We start from the raw sequence: 20,374 nt of genomic DNA on the forward strand, positions 1-20,374 counted from the left end.
TATGTCTTAGGTCTTTTGATTTTGATTTGATTTTGACTTGTTGTTGTCACATGAACTGAGACACAGTGACACATTGCAGCCATATTTGCCTCCTGAGGCCAGAGCCTGCTCTCTGTGCAGCATGACACTTGGCAAAGGGATCAGTTGATGAACTTCAGTAATTGAGGAGAATTGGCTGTTGAGAAGTTACACACATAACTCGCGGCTAAGATTCTACTGTCTTTTTGACAAAATCTGTTGTTCCCCTCCTGATTACCCTTCACCCTAACAGCTATGCTTGTCGGTTCAGGGATGAGGCCAAAAGCATAGATTTTGTAAGGGACATGATCAGAAAGGGACGAAGCGATTTAGGATTTATCCTGGGCTTCCCTGCACAAGGATGCTGAGCCTGTTGACGGCAACATCAACATCAAAGAGTTGTGATAAATTAGCATCTTTGAAATTGTAAAACAACCCCAAGTGATTCACAGGAGGGTTATCAAATCGAATTTGCCACCAGACCATACAAAGGGATAGCAGGGCCTCTGACCACAAGTGTAGCCAAAGAATTACATTCTAAATGAGCAGAGATGGGGAGGCAGAAGTCTCAGAAGCAATTTCTGGACCTTAAGGATCTAAAATCTGCCAGATCTCAATGCTTTCAGTGATTTCGACTCTCTTTCTACAACCCTGGGAGCGAGGACCATCTCACTCCACCCCTGTTTCATATTTACAAAAACAGCAACTGCTCCATATTGATGCCAATAGTTAAAAGTAACTGCAATTTCTACATCCTCTTTACAGAGCAGTGTCTAACAAAGGCACCAGGTCTTTGACAATACACATCAAAACCATGATATTCTACAAGTAATTGGAAGGCACTGACAGCACTTATGAAACATGATGATTACTATTATTACAGAGAAAGGATTTGAATGATCAAAAATACCGAATGCACCGATAATTTTCTCACTGAAAGCCTGAGCAGGGAGTGAAAGAGTTTCACTGACCTTTTGCGGGACATCCTCCTCGGGTAGTGGTAAGGAGTGACGACTGAGCAGTACCGGTCCAAGCTGATGAAACACAGAGTGACGATGGACGCCGTGCAGAACATGACATCGAAGGAGATCCAGACTTTGCAGAACTGTCTACCAAACATCCACACTCCAGTTACTTCATAAATAATACTGGAAAAGGAGGGACACGTAGGTTTGATAGTGATACAATGTGGAGCTTGAGTACAAGTATCTAAAAGAACTCTGCCTCCATTTTTCATTTTGATTATTCCTGACTGAACTACATTTAAAATAGTAAAAGTCTGAAAATGGCTCTTTTTTCCTGATGGGATTGAATAAAGTAGATGCAGTCGAAGTGTTTGTATCAAAATCCAAAACTAAGGGCAATAAATGGAAGAGTCACTAATAAATGGAATAAGGAATTTGGAAGATATTTCTTTAATCAGCAATGTTTGAAATGTGGAATTTTCAGATATAGGGAGTCATTTAAGCATTTAAAGGTCCATTTAAAGGGAATTAAGATAAGCAAATGTGCAAAGGACGAGAAGGGGATTTTGATACATTTAGGCAGAGCGTGAGGACACTTGTATAGTATATGAATGCTGCTTTAGACCAGTTGGGCAGACTGGCCTGCTTCTCTGATTAATTCAATTCCACTGAGAAATTCAAACTGATTCCATAAATTACAGAATTATCACAGGATTGCATGTGCAATTGTTCTATTCCTGCCACTAATAAGTTTGGTCCTTGTTCGGACAGGTTATGACACACCTCATGGGCAGGAGGACTTGAACCTAGAACTCCTAGTTCAGAGATACGGGCACTAGCACTGCAGTGTAAGACCTTTCTTACATGTTCTGCTTAGCTGATTAGATTTGCACTCGATTCTGAGATAAATGATGGAAACTGATAGAACCATAGAATTCCTACTGGGTGGAAACAGGTCCTTCGGCCCAACAAGACCACATCGATGCTCTGAAGAGTAACCCAACCATTCCCCCTACCCCATATTTACCCCTGATTAATGCAAGAGAAAGTGAGGACTGCAAATGCTGGAGATCAGAGTCAAGAGTGTGGTGCTGGAAAAGCACAGCAGGTCAGGCAGCATCCGAGGAGCAGGAGAATCGACATTTCGGGCATAAGCCCTTCATCAGGAATTCCCAATGAAGGGCTTATGCCCGAAACGTCAATTTTCCTGCTCATCGGATGCTGCCTGACTTGCTGTGCTTTTCCAGCACCACACTCTTGACCCTGACTAATGCAACTAACCTACACATTCCTGAACACAGCCAATTCACCTAACCTGCACACCTTTGGATTGCGGGAGGAAACCGGAGCGCCTGGAGGAAACCTGTGCAGACACACGGAGAATGTGCAAACTTCACACATCACCCGAGGCTGGAGTCGAATCCGAGTCCCTAATGTTGTGAGGCAGCAGTGCTAACCACTAAGTCACCGTGTCGCCCTAATGGGGTTCTAATGGGAAGATTAACAGATGGGGACATTGGCACCAGTTTCTGTGTTCTTATACATTTGTTGAGGTTCTTTCACTGGCTATGACACCAAAGCAAAATCATTCAGTCCTGTGATCCTTACTGCCTATTCTATGCCAGTCAATCCAACTTCTTTTCCAATAGTTAATTGGAGCCAAATCAGGTGCCTTCACTACCTGATGGACAGTCAGGTTCAGAGGTTGGCACAACTGTCTGGAGGATATCCTGAAAGGTACCCCAGCTCCCCTGTCATGTTGGAAGTTTTGGATGCTTATCGATGCTCAGTTTGGGCCCATCATCACCTGGAGACCTGACGGTGCCTCAGAGAGAAGACATCGGGCTTCAAACGAACTTAAGGTCAGTGATCTGAAGTGTTTGTTAACCCCACTCCTCTCTCAGCAGGTGGTGCCTGCCCCAATCCTTTCCCTTCTCCTGCCAGCAGCTCATGCATCACCCAAAACTCTTGACACTCTTTGAGCCTCTGTCTCAAAACCTCTACCATACCCTCAGTTCAGCTCTACCTATGTGCATCTTTGTTGCAGTAACTTAAACATAAGGAATTTTGGAGTAGCCATGATCATACTGAATGGCGGAATAGGCTCGATGGATCGAACAGCCTACTCCCGTTCCCATTTTCTATGATCTTGTGGACAGAATTACTCCCTGATGCCCATTCCTACATGGCAGCTGCTTGGTTTGCCAAGTGCGGGGGTGTGCAGGAATTACTGCACCATGAGGAAGGGTCAGTGGCCAGTAGGACCCCTTTTGCATGGCTAGATAAGTGCAGAGAAAACCCAAGCAAATGCAGATGGCTGGCCTCACAGTTAGTAAGGTGAGTTTGTCAGCATTGTAAGTGCACTGAACTCAGCGCATCATTGTGTTCACACCTCAGAATCACTCTGATTGCAATACAGAGATGATTTGTGCTGGCAAAACTGCTCTTAGCACAAACCAATTTCCGAACACTTCACATTCTATCAGTGCAGTAGAATGCTCGAAACCAGCTGACATATCTGAGACTCTTCAGGGATGGTTCAATTAGTTGCAAAATGCTCTCGGCATGAATTTCCAAAAAACATAAGACAGGATCACAAGTACATTAGCTCCACTTTTAAAGGTCTGTTTGATTTGTGACCATGCTGAATAAAGTATGTTCATTTCATAACTGAATTTATTGATTGCAACACTTCAAAATTCCACATGATACGTTGGATACTGCCAACAATATCCTCAGAGCTAAATCTAGAAAACATCAATGGGTTTAAATTAATCCAGGAGATGGTTGAGTTTCTGATATTTATTTCTGATCCTGAGTCTCCCTAAAATGGTGGTACTGTCCCTAATTCTTCAGCTGCTGAAGTCTACATGGAAAAAGTATATGCCGTGAACCCATTTTTATGGAGTCACTTTTATCATTTTAATTATATTCAGATGTATAATGTTAGTTTTAAGAAGGATTTCCACAACTTTACCTATGATGGATGTCAAACTCATTGAACTGCCATTATTATTTCGCTAACATTCCAAGAATAACATCTGCTTGAATTTCTCTGCAACATTGAATATTTTATGGATGGTCTATGTTATTATTCCTGCAATTTTTCCCTCTTGCCCTTTCTTAATGCTCAGGATCATCTTTCAGGGCTCTGAGATTTCGTCACTCTGAATCTTCACCATTGTTTGGCCACCATGCTAATGGTCACATGAGTAGTGCCATAACTTGTAAGAGGGCTTTCAAGACGGTTCAGAGGTTTACAGGGAGATTTTGAAGGATGAAAGATTTCAGATATGAAGGGGAGTTGGAAAAATTAGAATCCTGACAAAATAGACTCCTCTCTTGCGTAGGCACTGGGTGGTTAGCCTTATCTATAGGGGATTTTAGGCATCTCTGTCTATTAGAGAGAGAGAATGATTTGGACCCCTGATCTTGACAACCCCACACAGTCATTTGACCACGTCTAAGCCTCTGGACTGAGATTGGATACAGCCCTCGACATACTGTTATCCTGTTGTGCTGGATTCCTATTGGAACAGGGAACAGAAAACCGCTTACCCTCTTGATTGATCACTGCTGATAACCATGACATGCTTTTTGCGCACACTAAGGAGTAGAGTAAGACAGAACTGTCAATCTTTAAGTACTTGAGCGTGTGTCGTTAGAAAAGCACAGCAGGCCAGGCAGCATCTGAGGAGCAAGAAAATCGACATTTCGAGCAAGAGCCCTTCATTCCTGATGCCTCCTGACCTGCTGTGCTTTTGCAGCGCCACACTCTTGACTCTGATCTCCAGCATCTGCAGTCCTTACTTTCTTCTTACCTTTAAGTACTGACTGAGGCGGTAAAGCACAAATGAAGGAAGGCAGAGATGCTGTGAGCATTCAAGTAGATGCAAGGTAAGTAACGAGCAAGTGAGATTTCCTGAGATGCACCATGGTCCAATCCATGAGGTGCTTGTCCCTAAACACAGTACAATAAAAGCAGCCCATCTATTCCAAAGTGGAGAACTGTATTGTAAGTGAATTAGATATGTGCCCGAATGGTGCATGTCCGATGCCAACATTTGGATGGGGATTGTATGCAATCTCAGCCCTTGGAGTGTACCCTGCAATGTTGTGGCTCCCCAAGATGGAGAGTTGGAGGAGCAAGTGGTGAACTGGAGCCACCAGATACGTGCACTGACATTCATGTTAGAAATTGTCTCTGTCTAGTTTGAATCTGTGCATGGGTGAAAGGAAATATTAATGAGGCAAGATTAGATAATAATGGCATGCAAATACCCATTCACCACAAACTAGCAAGATTGTCATTTCACCATTCAAAACTTGGACTCCTTTTTCTGACTGCCAAAAATCTCATTTTTCTGATTTTGCCATATTTTTCCAATTGGCTTGCCATTACCCTTGTTTATTCAGGCACTGTCTTATATTAGTCCTTGTATTCTCACATACTAAAATTACGGAATTTTTCAGGTTTGCACATAGCCCTTGTTCACAGTTACTTCAAAATTCACGCATGTTCTGCCTGTACCAGACAATTCTGTTTCATAGCAACCCAACATTTACCTTGGTTACTGGCTGCTCTTCTCTGACAGATAATATTTGTTAATGTTCCTTTATACGCCTATATTTCAGCTTGCAGTTTAATGTGACTTAACTATCATTCACGCTCAGGTTTTTAATTTGTTCACATCATGGTCAAGGCCAACATCTGATCCTCATTCCTAATTGTTCCTGAGGAGATGGTGCACAGCCATTGCAGTCGGTATGCTATGGATACATTCATAGCATTGACAGATTACATTATTCAGAATTCCAGCTTTCACATTGTGTTACTTTTGCACTACTTCATGTTGTGAAGGATGTTTAAATTAGGTTTTTCTCTTCAAATTTCAGCTGTATTTTATTTTTCTCTTAGTGTAATTAAAAACACCTTGCTATTAATCCTCACCCCCTTTGCCACTTATGTTTTCTAATGACTGGAGGCTGATAAGTCAAAGGAAGGGCCTAAGTGCACTTTGTAAGTTCAAGAGGTTAAATTCTGAAAGCTGAAATCTGGGGAATCAGTTTCAGCCACGTTTTTCTGTCCTAAACACCTCACCCTGTTATCTCCTCACTCACCTTTGCGCAATCACATGACAGCATTTTCTTGCTTATCACCTTTATCTTCTGCCCTGTCACTCTATGTTATTAATTACCCCAAAACATATTCACCTGAATTTTCCAACAACCTGACAATCATTATCCCAGTAATAATTGGAGGTGGGATTGATGCTCCTGCAGAATCCCCATCACAACACAATCTGAAGGATTTTCCCAAGAAATTAAACTGCCTCCTGAGTAATTCCTCTATGTATGCAGCCTCCAATTAATTTGTAGAAATGGATGGTTCTGATGAAACTAAGCAAATAGATACTCAGAAAAAGTGAGATTATTGAATATATAGTCTCGCTAGTCTTATTCAGTTTCTATGTAACTTGCTGGCTTTCCCTTAGTTTATTGTTTCCCTTATTATTTTTTGTTCATTTTTGTTTGTTTGTAAGTCTTGCAGAATCCTAATTTATCACTAAACTTTGATATTATTTTTGTAAGTTTAGCGCAATTGTGTCCATCCTTAGTTTCCTATTCTCAAAACTTAAATGCTGAATTCTACCATGTTATGGTCACTGCTCCCTAAAGGATCTTGTATTCTGAGATCATTTATTAAACCTGCCTAATTACATGATTGCTAGATCCAAATAACCTGCGGTTGGATCCACAGCATCCTATTTCAGGGAACTGTCCCCCAGACACACGATGAATCCTTCCTCATGATTATCTTTGCCAATTTGAATTTTCCAGTCAATATTGACATTAAAGTCAAACTGGAGATCCAAACACAAACTGAAGACCTTATTTTCTCTTTGAAAACAACCAGCTGCTTTGTTGAGAAAGCAAAAATCAACCAAACCCTCTAACCAATGGACTCCTTGAGATGCCTTAACTTTCTTGAGTCATCCCTTGACTCTGGGTATTTTGTAATCAACCTGTTGTAATAATAAAGATGTGGAGATGCTAGTTTTGGACTAGGGTGGACAATGTCAGAAGTCACATGACAGCAGGTTATAGTCAGGTGACGAAGGAGCAGTGCCCTGAAAGCTTGTGATTTAAAATAAACCTGTTGGACTCTAACCTGGAATAATAAAGATATTATTGCACACCTTGGAAGCAGTTGGGACTTTAACCAGACCTCTTGGCACAGAGGTAGGGATAATACCTTTGCATCAGAAAGATCTCTAAACTTCTGCACTCTATTGAACTTAGGCGCTCCATTTCTTGGAGTTAAGTACTTATACTTGTTCCACATGAAGAGCCTACCTCACTCAATAACAACAGGTTCCAGTTTCAGCCAGTTCTTAATGAGGCTGCTCTCTCAATGCAGCTCTTGAAAATGAGCCGGCCTCAAGGCTTGCAACCACAGAATTTAAAAGCTGTCTCTTTCCCTTTGAGCAAACTATAAATATATATTAGATTGGTACAGATTGAAGAGTTAGACACTTTCTTACCCCAGTCAATGCACAAACCTGGTTTGAAGTTGTATCGGGAATTTATGTGTTCCCAACATGAAGGCTCACTCAGAAATAAGGTTCCAGTTTCAGCTGGTTCTTAATTAGGCTGTTCTCTCAATGCATAAAAGTAACTTTAACTATCCACACTTATCCTCACAGCTCTTGATTCTATTTCCACTGGACTATTGCCTCAGCATTCTTTTTTAAAAAAGGTATTAAATGATGTATTATTAAGCACATGACCGAGTATTAATTCTAGGCAGGAACTTGGGTGCTTTTAATCTTACATTTTGCCTTCCTGTGGTTAAAATTGCCTTATTCTGTGCTAACATTTCACAATGAAAGGACTTCTTTCTTCCATTTTTCACAGTTCCATGTTTCATAACAGCATCATTTGAAATTATAAATGCTCTGTAATAACAAGGTTGAGAAGTACTGAACCAAAAGAACTATTTTCCACTGCAGTTAGCTGGTCTGAAAAAGGGATACGATCGAGAGGGCATAGGTTTAAAGTGATGTGCTAAAAGAAGCAATGCTGAAGTAAGGAAAAACTTTTTCACATAGTGAGTAGTTGGCATCTGGAATGTACTGCTTGGAAATGTAGTGGAGGCAGCTTCAATTAGAAGACATTGGATGATTATTTGGATTGAAATAATGTACAATGGTATGGGGGAAAAGCAGCAGATTGGCACCAGCTGATGACACTCCTTTGAAGAGCTCGTGCAGACACAATGATCTGAATGACCTCCCTCTGCAGTAACAAGTCTATTATTCTGTGAACTTGGATCTGCATTTTCCCCATTGGCCTATATTCTGTTAAGTAGACTGGAAAATAGAGCGCTGATATAATGGAGGTCTTTAAAATGATGAAATCATTTGATGGACTGGATGGAGAGAAGCTATGCCTGCTGTGGGGGTGGGGGAGGATTGCAGGACAATAGACCACACCTTAAAATGAGTGCTGGGCCATTTAGCAGTGCAATCAGGAGGCACTTCTTCACATGTTAATGGAATATGTAACTGAATATTTCAAGACCCACATCAATAACTTTTTGTTAGCTTGGAGTTATCAACAGATATGGAGCAGTAGTAAAGTAAAAGGAATAGGAAAGGTGCAGTCACCTTGTTGGGTGTTCACTATAGGCCCCCCAATAGCAGCAGAGATGTGGAGAAACAGATTGGGAAACAGATTTTGGAAAGGTGCAGAAGCCACAGGGTCGTAGTCATGGGCGACTTCAACTTCCCAAATATTGATTGGAAGCTCTTTAGATCAAGTAGATTGGATGGGGCGGTGTTTGTGCAGTGTGTCCAGGAAGCTTTTCTAACGCAGTATGTAGATTGTCCAACCAGAGGGGAGGCCATATTGGATTTGGTACTCGGTAATGAACCGGGACAAGTGGTGGGCTTGTTAGTGGGTGAACATTTTGGTGATGGTGACCACAATTCTGTGACTTTCACCTTGGTTATGGAGAGAGATAGGTGCGCACAACAAGGTAGATTTTATAATTGGGGGAAGGGAAATTACGATGCTGTAAGGCAGGATTTGAGGAGCATACGTTGGGAGCATAGGCTGTCAGGGAAGGATGTGGTGGAAATGTGGAACTTTTTCAAAGAGCAGATACGACGTGTCCATGATATGTATGTACCTATCAGGCAGGAAAGAAATGGTCGTGTGAGGGAGCCTTGGTTGACGAGAAAGGTTGAATGTCTGGTAAAGAGGAAGAAGGAGGCTTACATAAGGTTGAGGAAACAGGATTCAGACAGAGCAGTGGAGGGATACAGGATAGCCAGAAGGGACCTGAAGAAAGGGATTAGGAGAGCTAAGAGAGGGCATGAAAAATCGTTGGCGGATAGGATCAAGGATAACCCCAAGGCATTTTATGCGTATGTGAGAAACCTGAGAATGACGAGAACGAGGGTAGGTCCGATCAAGGACAGTAGTGGGAGACTGTGTATTGAGTCGGAAGAGATAGGAGAGGTCTTGAACAAGTACTTCTCTTCAGTATTTACGAACGAGAGGGACAGTATTGTAGAAGAGGAGAGTGTGAAATGGACTGGTAAGCTAGAAGAGATACCTGTTAGGAAGGAAGATGTGTTGGACATTTTGAACAACTTGAGGATAGACAAGTCCCCCGGGCCTGACGGGATATATCCTAGGATTATGTGGGAAGCAAGAGAGGAAATTGCAGTACCGTTGGCAATGATCTTCTCGTCTTCACTGGCAACGGGGGTGGTACCAGGGGACTGGAGAGTAGCGAATGTTGTGCCCCTGTTCAAAAAAGGGAATAGGGATAACCCCGGGAATTACAGGCCTGTTAGTCTTACTTCTGTGGTAGGCAAAGTAATGGAAAGGGTACTGAGGGATAGGATTTATGAGTATCTGGAAAGACACTGCTTGATTAGGGACAGCCAGCACGGATTTGTGAAGGGTAGGTCTTGCCTTACAAGTCTTATTGAATTCTTCGAGGAGGTGACCAAGCATGTGGATGAGGGTAGAGCAGTGGATGTAGTGTACATGGATTTTAGTAAGGCATTTGATAAGGTTCCCCATGGTAGGCTTATGTGGAAAGTCAGGAGGCATGGGATAGAGGGAAATTTGGCCAATTGGATAGAAAACTGGCTAACCGGTCGAAGGCAGAGAGTGGTGGTAGATGGTAAATATTCAGCCTGGAGCCCAGTTACAAGTGGAGTTCCGCAGGGATCAGTTCTGGGTCCTCTGCTGTTTGTAATTTTTATTAATGACTTGGATGAGGGAGTCGAAGGGTGGGTCAGTAAATTTGCAGATGATACGAAGATAGGTGGAGTTGTGGACAGTGAGGAGGGCTGTTGTCGGCTGCAGAGGGACTTAGATATGATGCAGAGCTGGGCTGAGGAGTGGCAGATGGAGTTCAACCCTGCCAAGTGTGAGGTTGTCCATTTTGGAAGAACAAATAAGAATGCGGAATACAGGGTTAATGGTAGGGTTCTTAGTCAGGTGGAGGAACAGAGGGATCTTGGGGTCTATGTACATAGATCTTTGAAGGTTGCCACTCAGGTGGATAGAGTTTGTAAGAAGGCCTATGGAGTATTATCATTCATTAGCAGAGGGATTGAATTCAAGAGTCGTGAAGTGATATTGCAGCTGTACAGGACTTTGGTTAGGCCACAGTTGGAGTACTGTGTGCAGTTCTGGTCGCCTCACTTTAGGAAAGATGTGGAAGCTTTGGAGAGGGTGCAGAGAAGATTTACCAGGATGTTGCCTGGAATGGAGAGGAAGTCATACGAGGATAGGTTGAGAGTTCTCGGCCTTTTCTCGTTAGAACGGCGAAGGATGAGGGGTGACTTGATAGAGGTTTATAAGATGATCAGAGGAATAGATAGAGTAGACAGTCAGAAACTTTTTCCCCGGGTACAACAGAGTGTTACAAGGGGACATAAATTTAAGGTGAAGGGTGGAAGGTATAGGGGAGATGTCAGGGGTGGGTTCTTTACCCAGAGAGTGGTGGGGGCATGGAATGCGCTGCCCGTGGGAGTGGTAGAGTCGGAATCATTGGCGACCTTTAAGCGGCATTTGGATAGGTACATGGATGGGTACTTAATCTAGGTTAGAAGTTCGGCACAACATCGTGGGCCGAAGGGCCTGTTCTGTGCTGTATTGTTCTATGTTCTATGTTCTATGTTCTATGAATTAAGGTACAGAATAATCACACTCTGCAAATGTGATTATAAGTCAATGATTGAAAAAGCTCTAGTGTATAGAAAATATGCTCCTGTTCCCACGGAAAAAACTGTTCTCCTCCACACCTGGAGGGTGACTTCTGCATTGACTTCTCTCTTCCACGCTGTTAGTCCAAACAAACTGGCTACCTATACCAGCGAGAAAGTTAAGGGCAATACATTACCCGGGAGAACCACCGCCCGCAGGCTCCCCTCCAAACTACACATCATTATATTGTATTCCTTCACTATCGCTGGGTCAAAATCCTGGGACTCCCTTGCTATCGGCACTGCAGGTGTACATGCACCAAAATCCTGCAACTTCCCTCCTATTGGCATTGCGGGTGAACATGCACAAAAATTCGGGGTCCCACTTCCTATCACCACTGCAGGTGTACATACACCAAACTCCTGGGACTCCCCTACAATCGGCACTGCAGGTGAACATGCACCAAAATGCTGGGGCCCACTTCCTATCGGCACTGCGGATGCACATGCACCAAAACCCTGGGACACCATTCCTATTGGCACTGCAGGTGTACATGCACCAAAGTCCTGGGACACCCTTCCTATCGGCAATGTGGATGTACATGCACCAAAATCCTGGGGCTCTCTTCCTATCGGCACTGCGAATGTACATGCACCAAAATCCTGGGACCCCCTTTCTATCAGCACTGCGGATGTACATGCTCCAAAATCCTGGGGCTGTCTTCCTATCGGCACTGCAGGTGAACATGCACCAAAATCCTGGGGCTCCCTTCCTAACGGCACTGCACGTGTACATGCACCAAAATCCTGGTGCACCCTTCCTATCGCCACTGCGGATGTACATGCACCAAAATCCTGGGGCTCCCTTCCTATCGCCACTGCGGATGTACATGCACCAAAATCCTGGGGCTCCCTTCCTCTCGGTACTGCGGATGTATATGCACCAGATTCCTGGGACTCCCTTCCGATTGGCATTGCGGATGTACATGCACCAAAACCTTGGGGCTCTCTTTCAATCGGCACTGCAGATAAACATGCACCAAAGTCCTGGGGCTCCCTTCCTATCGGCATTGCGGATGTACATGCACCAAAATCCTGGGCCTCCCTTCCAATCGGCATTGCTTATGTACATGTACCAAAGTCCTGGGGCTTCCTTCCTGTCGGCACCGCAGATATACATGCAATAATATCCTGGGGCTCCCTTCCTATCGGCACTGTGGATGTATATGCACCAAAATCCTGGGATTCCCCTCCTATCGGCACTGCGGATGTACATGCACCAAAACCCTGGGACTCCCTTCCTATCGGCACTGCAGGTGAGCATGTACCAAAATCCTGGGGCTCCCTTCCTATCTGCACTGCGGATGTTCATGTACCAAAATCCTGGGGCTCTCTTTCTATCGGCACTGCAGGTGTACATGCACCAAAATCCTGGGACTCCCTTCCTATCGGCACTGTATATGTACATGCATCAAAATCATGGGTCGCCCTTCCTATTGGCACTGCAGGTAAACATGCAGCAAAATCCTGGGGCTCCTTTCCTATCGGCATTGCGGATGTACATGCACCAAAATCCTGGGACTCCCTTCCTATGAGCATTGCAGGTAAACATGCACCACAATCCTGGGTCTCCCTTACTATCGGCACTGCGGATGTACATGCACCAACATCCTGGGGCTCCCTTCCTATCCGCACTGCAGGTGAACCTGCACCAAAATCTGGGGACTCCCCTCCTATCGGCACTGCAGGTGAGCATGTACCAAAATCATTGGACTCCCTTCCTATCGGCACTGTGGATGTACATGCAATAAAATCCTGGGACTCCCTTCCTATCGGCACTGTGGATATACATGCACCAAAATACTGGGACTCCCTTCCTGTCGTCGCTGTGGATGTACTTGCACCAAAATCCTGGGGCTCACTTCCTATCGCCACTGCGGATGTACGTGCACCAAATTCCTGGGGCTCCCTTCCTCTCGGCATTGCAGGCGTACATGCACCAAATTCCTGGGACTCCCTTCCGATCGGCATTGCGGATGTACATGCACCAAAACCATGGGGCTGCCTTCCTATCGGCACTGCAGATAAACATGCACCAAAGTCCTAGGACTCCTTTCCTATCAGCATTGCGGATGTACATGCACCAAAATCCTGGGCCTCCCTTCCAATCGGCATTGCTGATGTACATGCACTAAAATGTTGGGGCACCCTTCCTATCGGCACTGCTGACGTGCAGGCACTAAAATCCTGGGGCTCCATTCCCATCGGCACTGCGGATGTACATGCACCAAAATCCTGCGGCTCTCTTTCTATCAGCACTGCAGGTGTACATGCACCAAAATCCTTGGACACCCTTCCTATCGGCAGTGCAGGTGTACATGCACCAAAATCCTGGGACTCCCTTCATATCGGCATTGCGGATGTAAATGCACCAAAATCCTGGTGCTCCCTTCCTATCGGCACTGCGGATGTACATGCACCAAAATACTGTGACTCCCTTTCTATCGGCACTGCAGGTGATCATGTACCAAAATCCTCGGACTCCCTTCCTATCGGCACTGTGGATGTATATGCAATAAAATCCTCAGACTCCCTTCCTATCTGCACTGCGGATGTACATGTATCAAAATCCTGGGGCTCTCTTTCTATCAGCACTGCAGGTGAGCATGTACCAAAATCCTCGGACTCCCTTCCTATCGGCACTGTGGATGTATATGCAATAAAATCCTCAGACTCCCTTCCTATCTGCACTGCGGATGTACATGTACGAAAATCCTGGGGCTCTCTTTCTATCGGCACTGCAGGTGTACATGCACCAAAATCCTGGGACTCCCTTCCTATCGGCACTGCTGATGTACATGTCCCAAAGTGCTGGGACCCCCCTTCCTATCGGCACTGTATATGTACATGCATCAAAATCATGGGTCGCCCTTCCTATTGGCACTGCAGGTAAACATGCAGCAAATTCCTGGGGCTCCTTTCCTATCGGCATTGCGGATGTACATGCACCAAAATCCTGGGACTCCCTTCCTATGAGCATTGCAGGTAAACATGCACCACAATCCTGGGTCTCCCTTACTATCGGCACTGCGGATGTACATGCACCAACATCCTGGGGCTCCCTTCCTATCAGCACTGCAGGTGAACCTGCACCAAAATCCGGGGACTCCCCTCCTATCGGCACTGCAGGTGAGCATGTACCAAAATCATTGGACTCCCTTCCTATCGGCACTGTGGATATACATGCACCAAAATACTGGGACTCCCTTCCTGTCGTCGCTGTGGATGTACTTGCACCAAAATCCTGGGGCTCACTTCCTATCCCCACTGCGGATGTACGTGCACCAAATTCCTGGGGCTCCCTTCCTCTCTGCATTGCAGGCGTACATGCACCAAATTCCTGGGACTCCCTTCCGATCGGCATTGCGGATGTACATGCACCAAAACCATGGGGCTGCCTTCCTATCGGCACTGCAGATAAACATGCACCAAAGTCCTAGAACTCCCTTCCTATCAGCATTGCGGATGTACATGCACCAAAATCCTGGGCCTCCCTTCCAATCGGCATTGCTGATGTACATGCACTAAAATGCTGGGGCACCCTTCCTATCGGCACTGCTGACGTGCAGGCACTAAAATCCTGGGGCTCCATTCCCGTCGGCACTGTGGATGTACATGCAATAAAATCCTGGGACTCCCTTCCTATCGGCACTGTGGATATACATGCACCAAAATACTGGGACTCCCTTCCTATCGTCGCTGTGGATGTACTTGCACCAAAATCCTGGGGCTCACTTCCTATCACCACTGCGGATGTACGTGCACCAAATTCCTGGGGCACCCTTCCTCTCGGCATTGCAGGCGTACATGCACCAAATTCCTGGGACTCCCTTCCGATCGGCATTGCGGATGTACATGCACCAAAACCATGGGGCTGCCTTCCGATTGGCACTGCAGATAAACATGCACCAAAGTCCTAGGACTCCCTTCCTATCAGCATTGCGGATGTACATGCACCAAAATCCTGGGCCTCTCTTCCAATCGGCATTGCTGATGTACATGCACTAAAATGCTGGGGCACCCTTCCTATCGGCACTGCTGACGTGCAGGCACTAAAATCCTGGGGCTCCCTTCCCATCGGCACTGCGGATGTACATGCACCAAAATCCTGCGGCTCTCTTTCTATCAGCACTGCAGGTGTACATGCACCAAAACCCTGGGACACCCTTCCTATCGGCAGTGCAGGTGTACATGCACCAAAATCCTGGGACACCCTTCCTATCGGCATTGCGGATGTAAATGCACCAAAATCCTGGTGCTCCCTTCCTATCGGCACTGCGGATGTACATGCACCAAAATACTGGGACTCCCTTTCTATCGGCACTGCAGGTGCTCATGTACCAAAATCCTCGGACTCCCTTCCTATCGGCACTGCGGATGTACATCCAATTAAATCCTGGGGCTCCCTTCCTATCGGCACTGCGGATGTTCATGTCCCAAAATCCTGGGGCTCCCTTCCTATCGGCACTGCGGATGTTCATGTCCCAAAATCCTGAGACTCCCTTCCTATCGGCACTGCAGGTGTACATGCACCAAAATCCTGGGACTCCCTTCCTATCGGCACTTCTGATGTGCTTGCACCAATATCTTGGGTCCCCCTTCCAATCGGCACTGCAGGTTAACATGCACCAAAATCCTGCGGCTCCCTTCCTATCGGCACTGCAGGTGAACATGCAGCAAAATCCTGAGACTCCCTTCCTATCGGCACTGCGGATGTACATGCACCAAAATCCTGGCACTCCCTTCCTATCGGCATTGTGGATGGACGTGCACCAAAATCCTGGGACTCCCTTCCTATCGGCATTGCTGATGTCAATGCACCAAAGTCCTGCGACTCCCTTCCTATCGGCACTGCTGATGTATATGCACCAATATCCTGGGTCTCCCTTCCTCTCGGCACTACAGGTTAACATGCACCAAAATCCTGGGACACCCTTCCTATCGGCACTGCGGATGTACATGCACCAAAATACTGGGACTCCCTTTCTATCGGCACTGCAGGTGATCATGTACCAAAATCCTCGGACTCCCTTCCTATCGGCACTGCGGATGTACATCCAATTAAATCCTGGGGCTCCCTTCCTATCGGCACTGCGGATGTACATGTCCCAAAATCCTGGGGCTCCCTTCCTATCGGCACTGCGGATGTACATGTCCCAAAATCCTGGGGCTCCCTTCCTATCGGCACTGCGGATGTACATGCAGCAAAATCCTGGGGCTCCCTTCCTATCGGCACTGCGGATGTACATGCAGCAAAATCCTGAGACTCCCTTCCTATCGGCACTGCAGGTGTACATGCACCAAAATCCTGGGACTCCCTTCCAATCGGCACTTCTGATGTGCTTGCACCAATATCTTGGGTCCCCCTTCCTATCGGCACTGCAGGTTAACATGCACCAAAATCCTGCGGCTCCCTTCCTATAGGCACTGCAGGTGAACATGCAGCAAAATCCTGAGACTCCCTTCCTATCGGCACTGCGGATGTACATGCACCAAAATCCTGGGACTCCCTTCCTATCGGCACTGCTGATGTATATGCACCAATATCCTGGGTCACCCTTCCTATCGGCACTACAGGTGAACATGCACCAAAATCCTGGGGCTCCCTTCCTATCGGCACTGCAGATGAACATGCACCAAATTCCTGGGACTCCCTGCCTATCAGCACTGCGGATGTACATGCACCAAAATCCCGGGACTCCCTTCCTATCGGCACTGCGGATGTATATGCACCAAAATCCTGGGGCTCCCTTCCTATCGGCACTGCAGATGTACATGCACCAAACTCCTGGGACTCCCTGCCTATCGGTACTGCGGATATACATGCACCAAAATCCTGGGACTCCCTACCTATCGACACTGCGGGTGTACATGCACCAAAATCCTGGGACTCCCTTCCTATCGGCACTGCAGGTGTACATGCACCAAAATCCTGGGACTCCCTTCCTATCGGCACTTCTGATGTGCTTGCACCAATATCTTGGGTCCCCCTTCCTATCGGCACTGCAGGTTAACATGCACCAAAATCCTGCGGCTCCCTTCCTATCGACATTGCGGATGGATGTGCAAGAAAATCCAGGAACTCCCCACCTATCGACACTGCAGATGTACATGCACCAAAATCCTGGTGGTCCCTTCCTATCGTAACTGCGGATGTACATGCACCAAAATCCTGGGGCTCCCTTCCTATTTGCAGAGCAGGTGTACATGCACCAAAGTCCTGGGACTCCCTTCCTATCGGCACTGTGGATGTACATGCACCAAAATCCTGGGGCTCTCTTCCTATCGGCACTGCGAATGTACATGCACCAAAATCCTGGGACCCCCTTTCTATCAGCACTGCGGATGTACATGCTCCAAAATCCTGGGGCTGTCTTCCTATCGGCACTGCAGGTGAACATGCACCAAAATCCTGGGGCTCACTTCCTAACGGCACTGCACGTGTACATGCACCAAAATCCTGGTGCACCCTTCCTATCGCCACTGCGGATGTACATGCACCAAAATCCTGGGGCTCCCTTCCTATCGCCACTGCGGATGTACATGCACCAAAATCCTGGGGCTCCCTTCCTCTCGGCACTACAGGTGTACATGCACCAAACTCCTGGGATTCCCTTCGTATCGCCACTGCGGGTGTATATGCACCAGATTCCTGGGACTCCCTTCCGATTGGCATTGCGGATGTACATGCACCAAAATCTTGGGCCTCCCTTCCAATCGGCACTGCAGATAAACATGCACCAAAATGCTGGGGCACCCTTCCTATCGGCACTGCAGGTGTACATGCAGTAAAGTCCTGGGGCTCCCTTCCTTTCGGCACTGTGGATGTATATGCACCAAAATCCTGGGACTCCCCTCCTATCGGCACTGCAGGTGTACATGCAGCAAAATCCTGGGGCTCCCTTCCTAACGCCACTGCGGATGTACATGCACCAAAATCCTGGGGCTCCCTTCCTATCGCCACTGCGGATGTACATGCACCAAAATCCTGGGGCTGTCTTTCTATCAGCACTGCAGGTGTACATGCACCAAAACCCTGGGACTCCCTTCCTCTCGGCAATGCAGGTGTACATGCACCAAACTCCTGGGTCTCCCTTACTTTCAACACTGTGGATGTACATGCACCAAAATCCTGGGACTCTCCCTATCGGCACTGCAGGTATACATGCACCAAAATCCTGGGATACCCTTCCTATCGGCAGTGCAGGTGTACATGTACCAAAATCCTGGTGCTCCCTTCCTATCGGCACTGCGGATGTACATGCATCAAAATACTGTGACTCCCTTTCTATCGGCACTGCAGGTGATCATGTACCAAAATCCTCGGACTCCCTTCCTATCGGCACTGTGGATGTATATGCAATAAAATCCTCAGACTCCCTTCCTATCTGCACTGCGGATGTACATGTACGAAAATCCTGGGGCTCTCTTTCTATCGGCACTGCAGGTGTACATGCACCAAAATCCTGGGACTCCCTTCCTATCGGCACTGCTGATGTACATGTCCCAAAGTGCTGGGACCCCCCTTCCTATCGGCACTGTATATGTACATGCATCAAAATCATGGGTCGCCCTTCCTATTGGCACTGCAGGTAAACATGCAGCAAAATCCTGGGGCTCCTTTCCTATCGGCATTGCGGATGTACATGCACCAAAATCCTGGGACTCCCTTCCTATGAGCTTTGCAGGTAAACATGCACCACAATCCTGGGTCTCCCTTACTATCGGCACTGCGGATGTACATGCACCAACATCCTGGGGCTCCCTTCCTATCGGCACTGCAGGTGAACCTGCACCAAAATCCGGGGACTCCCCTCCTATCGGCACTGCAGGTGAGCATGTACCAAAATCATTGGACTCCCTTCCTATCGGCACTGTGGATGTACATGCAATAAAATCCTGGGACTCCCTTCCTATCGGCACAGTGGATATACATGCACCAAAATACTGGTACGCCCTTCCTATCGTCACTGTGGATGTACTTGCACCAAAATCCTGGGGCTCACTTCCTATCGCCAATGCGGATGTACGTGCACCAAATTCCTGGGGCTCCCTTCCTCTCGGCATTGCAGGCGTACATGCACCAAATTCCTGGGACTCCCTTCCGATCGGCATTGCGGATGTACATGCACCAAAACCATGGGGCTGCCTTCCGATCGGCACTGCAGATAAACATGCACCACAGTCCTAGGACTCCCTTCCTATCGGCATTGCGGATGTACATGCACCAAAATCCTGGGCCTCTCTTCCAATCGGCATTGCTGATGTACATGCACTAAAATGCTGGGGCACCATACCTATCGGCACTGCTGACGTACAGGCACTAAAATCCTGGGGCTCCCTTCCCATCGGCACTGCGGATGTACATGCACCAAAAGCCTGCGGCTCTCTTTCTATCAGCACTGCAGGTGTACATGCACCAAAATCCTGGGACACCCTTCCTATCGGCAGTGCAGGTGTACATGCACCAAAATCCTGGGACTCCCTTCCTATCGGCATTGCGGATGTACATGCACCAAAATCCTGGTGCTCCCTTCCTATCGGCACTGCGGATGTACATGCACCAAAATACTGGGACTCCCTTCCTATCGGCACTGCAGGTGATCATGTACCAAAATCCTGGGGCTCCCTTCCTATCGGCACTGCGGATGTACATGTCCCAAAATCCTGGGGCTCCCTTCCTATCGGCACTGCGGATGTACATGCACCAAACTCCTGGGACTCCCTGCCTCTCGGTACTGCGGATATACATGCACCAAAATCCTGGGACTCCCTTCCTATCGACACTGCGGATGTACATGCACCAAAATAATGGAGCTCCCTTGCTTTCGGCACTGCGGGTGTACATGCACCAAAATCCTGGGACTCCCTTCCTATCGGCATTGCGGATGGATGTGCAAGGAAATCCAGGGACCCCCCACCTATCGATACTGCGGATATACATGCACCAAAATCCTGGGGCTCCCTTCCTATCGGCAGAGCAGGTGTACATGCACCAAAACCCTGGGGCTCCCTTCCTATCGGCACTGCAGGTGTACATGCAGTAAAATCCTGGGACTCCCTTCCTATCAGCATTGCGGATGAACATACACCAAAATC

At 46.9% G+C, this 20,374-nt stretch overlaps 1 protein-coding gene across 3 annotated transcripts in view; it reads right to left on the bottom strand.

Moving 5' to 3' along the window:
• Positions 1-20,374, bottom strand: part of LOC122555249 (histamine H2 receptor-like) — a 109,269-nt gene that overhangs the window by 23,227 nt on the left and 65,668 nt on the right. For all 3 annotated transcript variants that reach the window (XR_015759860.1, XM_087995549.1, XM_043701045.2), the window contains exon 3: positions 990-1,166. Coding sequence is in view for 2 of the 3 variants with exons in the window: in XM_087995549.1 (XP_087851675.1) it covers positions 990-1,166 (177 nt within the window). In the remaining variant the exon portion in view is untranslated. The remainder of the gene's footprint in view (positions 1-989; positions 1,167-20,374) is intronic.

This window comes from Chiloscyllium plagiosum, unplaced genomic scaffold (assembly GCF_037043375.1).
Source record: "Chiloscyllium plagiosum isolate Xiang-an unplaced genomic scaffold, Cpla_swu_hap1 HiC_scaffold_1, whole genome shotgun sequence".
Lineage (NCBI taxonomy): Eukaryota > Metazoa > Chordata > Chondrichthyes > Orectolobiformes > Hemiscylliidae > Chiloscyllium > Chiloscyllium plagiosum.